At 38.6% G+C, this 6,147-nt stretch overlaps 2 protein-coding genes across 4 annotated transcripts in view; one reads left to right on the forward strand and one right to left on the reverse strand.

The window, feature by feature from the left end:
- Positions 1 to 264, reverse strand: part of LOC138025031 (beta-1,3-galactosyltransferase 6-like) — a 27,719-nt gene extending 27,455 nt beyond the window's left edge. For 2 of the 3 annotated variants that reach the window (XM_068872265.1, XM_068872266.1), the window contains exon 1: positions 153 to 243. The gene's annotated coding sequence lies outside the window, so the exon portion shown is untranslated. Of the gene's footprint in view, positions 1 to 152 lie in introns of all 3 variants that reach the window. The other variant, XM_068872264.1, reaches the window with a different exon arrangement.
- LOC138024656 (uncharacterized) overlaps positions 1 to 4,577 on the forward strand; it is a 6,029-nt gene extending 1,452 nt beyond the window's left edge. The window contains exon 2 of the mRNA XM_068871872.1: positions 2,752 to 4,577. Coding sequence (XP_068727973.1) covers positions 2,752 to 3,437 — 686 coding nt within the window. The 3' untranslated portion in view covers positions 3,438 to 4,577. The remainder of the gene's footprint in view (positions 1 to 2,751) is intronic.
- Positions 4,578 to 6,147: the final 1,570 nt, after the last annotated feature.

A 6,147-nucleotide genomic window follows, 5' to 3' on the forward strand; every position in this document is an offset into this window, starting at 1 on the left:
ATGCGGTAAGCCATTCTTTACTTGTTAATTTTTACACGATTTACCAAAAGCCGGGCTCATCTATTCATGTGGTGAGTCAGTGTCGTTGCTTTAATTTCGAAGAATAAGAATTGCTGGCAAATAAAAAATATTTCAAAACTCGCACTACTTACAAATCAGCGGTTTATGGTCTTTATCATTGTGGCTTGCAACAATCTTTTGTTGGTTTGTTAGGTAAGATCGGTAAGAGATGAGCTCCTTTTAATCTAGTCACGCACGCGCTATCGATCTAAATAGATCGATTTTCTGAAAATGTCGTAAATCGTCAAATTTAGAACAATGAAAGTTTATACAAGTAGCCAATCACTGGCCAATTTTTATCGAAATCGGTTGCTATGACATCATTCTATGATCTTGCAAAAACTGCCTTCCATGGCCGTCCAACCCGAGGGCAACTCGAAGGGCAAAAAAACAACGAATTTTAGTCTAAACGACAAAAAAATTACACAGAAAGCTTCGTTATAGTCAAGCGAGGACATTTGGATTGTTTTTATGACAAACTGTAAGGGATACTCATGTGAAATAAAGGTGAGCGTCTCAAAGGTTTTGTAATGAAATTTGTCTCCACGTGACGTTATGAAACCATGGGCCAGAAACGTCTTTCCCACCTTCCAAATTACTTCCAAAACCTACTTTTTGCGTAGAATAAGCTTTTATAATGATGTTTTTGTCTTCTGATGGAATATTTTTCAATTCGGGGACTTTTTATGAAAAAATATTTATGACCGACTGGAAGCGTCTATTGCGTGGCCCAAGGTTGCCCAAATCTGCCCATAATTGGATTGCGCTTTCATCGCCTTCGCTAAAAAAATTCGTAAAATATTTGCCGATGGATCAATTTCTCTGAAACTTGGACTGGTGATTGCTAATGAATTTAGGAAAAACTTTCCTTCGGACGGAAAATTGCTGTGTTTTGCAAAAGAATTCGACGAAGAGAAAGTGAAAAATTTTCGGTTGTATTTTATGTGCTCTAGAATGTTTACATTTGACAAGCGCTAGTATGCAAATTTTTACAGAAGGTATTAAATTGCAAAAAAATATCTGCTGGCAGATTGTTAAATGAACTTTATTTTAAGCGTTTATTTGGACTAAAACGATGCAATACGAAGCGAGAAATATTATTTTGAGTCCGAAGAACTTTCAACTTTCCATATTAGCCATGTAACGAAACTCTGTCGTCACTTTTTGAAAGAACACCTTAAACAAAACATTTGCTTGCGAATAGAATTTTTACCTTCTCTCTTTGGCCTGGGTTTATTTGAGAATCAAGGGGGAATGGGTTTGGGCCATATGTCAATGGCCATTATTTTCACCTCCCTCCCAGGATTTTGGCAAGTCACATGAACTGGCACCTGGGTGAAAACCTGGTTTTGACTTGTTTCGAGGTAAGTTTTCATCCTACCGCTATTCATCGTCATTTTATTCCAGCAGTATTTTTTCATTCTCGCTTCGAGCCTTTCGTTTCTTATTTCATGTTAATTTCGGTCACTGGGCGGATCGAAAATTGGTTGCAGTTAATTTCTGGGTCAGTTTCGGATCTCGGCTACCACACTTTCTTCACATTTGTCAGTTATGCAACAAACAACAGGTTTGATTGCACTGAAATTGACGGATTGAAGCAAAAAAAAAAAAAAACCTGATACCTATTCGACCTGATAGAATGTCAAGTATTTGAAGACCACCAAGTTTGTCGATTTGTGAATGATAATTACATCGGTTCAAGGATTGCAGAAATGACGCGACTGAACAAAGCAACTCTAGTCACGGTCAAAAGCACCTGTCTAGTTAAAAAATTCCAAGAAAGATTAATTACCATAAGTTCCTGTTTACTCAATAGAGTTCCAGGAATATGTTTTGCCTTTGTAGGTTCAGTTTTTCAATCCAACATTTTATCAAACGACTAACCAACTTACCTTTTTTTTTTAAAGAAAGAATCCACCGCAATGTTACTGTTACCATTCTGAGCTATGAAATTCACATACAAATGCAATGGCAACCAAAATTAAGTTAAACTTTATGGGATCTGAAATTTTGCGAAGCCAATACACGTTACGGATCAAATTTACAAAATGAATAACTTAAAAGATATAATATCTGTCGATATGGTTAAGAGTGCTCCATATCTGAGAAGTGGCAAAATAAAATAATAATAATAATAATGATAAGAAGAAGAAGAAGAAGAAGAAGAAGAAGAAGAAGAAGAAGAAGAAGAAGAAGAAGAAGAAGAAGAAGAAGAAGAAGAAGAAGAAGAAGAAGAAGAAGAAGAAGAATCAACTCAATGGCAATTACAAACCCGTCTCTGAAAAAGCACTCCTACAGTCTCATCCCCACCCCAGTGTGCAGAAAACTAACACGATGCCAAAAAACAAAGAACTTGCTAAGTAGCTGAAAAGACTAATGAAAGATGAGTCGCAAAATTCAATCAGAGAGCAATGATCCTCGACAATGTACACAACGCCTTTTTTTATGGCAATAATTAAAAACATTTTGTGATAGCGGTTGCGGCATTCCCAAAATAGGCCCTGAAACATGGTGATAACCTAGACTATTAATTGCCAATTCCTTATGATACTTTCAGCCTTTGTTTTCATACCCTCAGTGAAAATGGACTGGTTAGTCTTTGGAGGTGAAATAACAGCAACTATTTCCGCAAAAATGGCACTTAAAGCTGTAGTACCTGGAGCTAGCGCAGCTGTCGTTTCGCTCAAGCAGGATGTGATTTTTGCCAAGGTAATGTAGTCGGAGGTCTAATTAACGTGGCGTCAGGATTGGGCGACCTTTGTACGCTTGGGGCTTCAGGCGCTGTTAAAGATGTATTGAAAGAAAGTGCAAAGAAAGCTGGCGTGCAAACTGCAAAAGAATTGGCGAAGGAGGCCGGGAAGGAAGGAAGACGAAAGGTTGGTCAAGAACTTGGCAAACAGTTGGCAAAAGGAATGGTCACCGTGGAAAAAGGAGGGAAAGAGGCTGCTATTCAAGCTGCAAAGGCGGCAGCTTATGAAACTGGTAAAAAAGCAACCAAAGAAGTGGGTCAGCAGATTTCTAAAGAATTTGCAAGAGGAGTAGTCAAAGAAGCAGTTGAAGAAGCGTGGAAAGAGGGTACTAAGATAACCGCCAAGAAGTTTGCACATTATTCTGCGACAGAAATAATTTCCACTGGTGGCCGTGAAATTTTTGAAACTGTTACAAAAGAGTTTTCTCATGACTTAATCAAAACAGGTAGTGAAGCCTTCCTTCGTAAAATGGCAAAGCAGACTGGAAAGACAGTCTCATCCTTTGCTCTAACCGCAAGTGTTGCTACAGCTGCTGCCTCGAAGGATTTCACGAAGAATGCTTTCAAACTCACGGGTATTGATTATAGCATTGCAGTTGTAAAGGGCGGCATAAACTATTTTAAGTAAGGAAACCATGATAGCTAAAAGCTCCCAGAACACCCCTAATTGTGAGACGAAACACTTTTGGCAGCTCCCAGGTCTTGTTGTAATGTTCCTTTTTTCTTTTTTCTTTTTTTTTTTTTAGTACTTTCTTTGGTCACTTGTTTTTCTCCACGGTGTTATCTCCGAAACCTCTCCTCTTCCCCCCCCCCCTCCCCCCCATCCTTCTCACACTTTTCCGTGATTCATACCAACCTAGTAGGTGATCAGTATAGCAAAGTACTCTTTATCAGCAAAACTAGATATTCAAGGGATTTAAAATTGTTGAACATGCCCCAGATGTTCAAACGATGGATAGCGCTATCCTCTGGATAAATCACTATCCAGGGGATAAGTAATAGCGAAACCAATTGTGCTATCCAATGGATAGTGATATATCCGGTGGATAGCGTTATCCACCTTTAGAACAACTGGAGCCTGATCTGATAAATATAATACTATGAGTAGAAACTCAAGACAAGCAGTGAATTGTTGAAAGTTAGTAGACAAGTGTTTTAGGTTTTTGTCAGCCAGTCGGTCACAGAGTGGATCATTGGTTTACTAGATGCCATTTCAGGTTACACCTCAGAACTAGTTTAAAGAAAGAAGCAATGATCAAGTCACCTTTGTAAGGGCAGAAAATTATTGATATTGTACTCATTTAATTCGCTTTCACTGAAAATAGGAAAATTTAGAACAGCGTAGAAAGTATTAACCGTAAATTCTAGCCGCTCAGCTGTTAATTGTTTGGAGAAACTACTGTAATTCATAGTAGCGGTTCATCAATAGCAAACTTAAGCAAAGACAGCGGCGACGGCAACGAGAACGTAAAAAAATTGCGTATTTAGTGTGCAAAGGCAATAGCTTTCCACGCCCTGCACGTGAGTGTTTCGTGTTTGTCCATTTCTTTGCCGTCGTCTGGAAAACAACAACGTAAAATAGCCAAATTTGAGGTTTTATCAAGAACGTCAGCACTTGAGAATAAATTCTCATTTCTTCCCTAAACTAAGCGCCGTTCTGATCAGTGTCATTCTTGAGGAATTACCACACACTTGTTCCATTAAAAAGATTAAAATAGTCACGAAGTTATCACAATAACGCGAATTTACATTTTGAGATGACGTTCTTGTTTACGTCGCCGTCGCCGTTGTAACGGCAACTTTTGGATTTTTTTTATGAACTGTTGCCTACTTGTTTGATTTTGTAAGTAATCAGTTTTATAAAGCGTGGGTTGCATTCTGTGTAATAAAGCTTTAGTAATGTTGGCTCATGTTTCGTATAAGGAGTAGTAGGGCTGTCTTTTGCGATTATGATGTAAGAGTGAAACTCTTTTGCCACTCACAGCGAAGGAGTGTCATCCTAGAGATTTAGGAAATTACCCTACTAGGCCTAAAACATTGCTACCGCACTTGGAATTAACTAAAACAATCAGCAAGAAAACCTGAACGTAAAAATTAATGTTACAGGTTAAAGTTAAGTTTAGGTTGGTTTTAATTTAACCTAAGTTGAATTTTTTTCAACTTAGATTATTATGAACGGTTTTCCTTTTTTGGGGGATGTAGCAAATGAAAAAAATGAGGCCTAGATTTTTAGGGGGGACAAAAAAGGACAATGAAAAAAGAGAGAGTGGATTGAATTCCTCCTCCAACCTTACATTGCCTTTCCTTCCTCTTCCACTTACCTTCTCTCCCTTTCCTTCCTTTCTTTCTTACTGTCCCTTACATTAGCTCCCACGGATTTTGAAGGAAAAATCGTCAAATATTGTGCGGAGTTCATTTACGTCGCTATGAAAAATACACCATGAACAAGGCATCCTTTCTAGTCATAATAACAAACCGGTTTTATTTCTCATATGCAAACAGTTCTAAGGGACGATGCAATAATTTTCAGGATGAGGGGTGGGCGTGTTAAGTCATGGCCTCAGGAAGGGGGGTTAAAATTTAAATTTCTAATAAAAAGCATTGGGAGTTGTATCTATTGGGAGCAAGCTGACTTCTAGATGCACTGTACCTCAACTGGAGGTCGCGTAACACATGGACTATACTTCGTCCCTTAAACCATAAAGCGAGACGAACGAGCTGCGACGCGAATAAAGTGCGCAACACATCGAATATACCTCGTTCTTTAATCCCTAAAGCAAAACGAACAAATTAGCACGCGAATCAAGCGCGAAAATCATGGAATATGCCACGAGGCGAAACAAGTGCGCTGCAAATGTTAAGCTGTGACCCGTTCTTTTATCTAGAGGCAAAACAAATGGTTAGACATGGAATATGCCTCCTACTTTAAGAGAAATATACATGGTTTTTGAGGCGAAACATACCGGTTGAGTAAACGTGTGTTGTTGACAGGAAACAATAGGAAGCTTTGGCAACGACGACGGGAACGGCAACGACAACGTCATCACAAAACATGAATTCTCATTATGGTAATCGCTTCACAACTATTCCAAGTTTTTTTTTTTTTTTTTTTAACGCGAGAAAGGTATGGCAGTCCCTCAGGAATGCAAACGTTACGAGCGGCGCTTTATTTAGGGAAGAAAATCAAAATTTATCTTCAAATGCTGACGTCCTTCGTAAAACCTTAAAGTTGGTCATTTCACGTTGTGGTTTTGCTGTCGACGGCAAAGAAATAGACAAAAATGAAAAACGCACGTGCGGAACGTGCAAGGCTATTGTCTTTAGCAACTAAATATACA

Source organism: Montipora capricornis, chromosome 11, assembly GCF_036669925.1.
Source record: "Montipora capricornis isolate CH-2021 chromosome 11, ASM3666992v2, whole genome shotgun sequence".
NCBI classification, from domain to species: Eukaryota; Metazoa; Cnidaria; class Anthozoa; order Scleractinia; family Acroporidae; genus Montipora; species Montipora capricornis.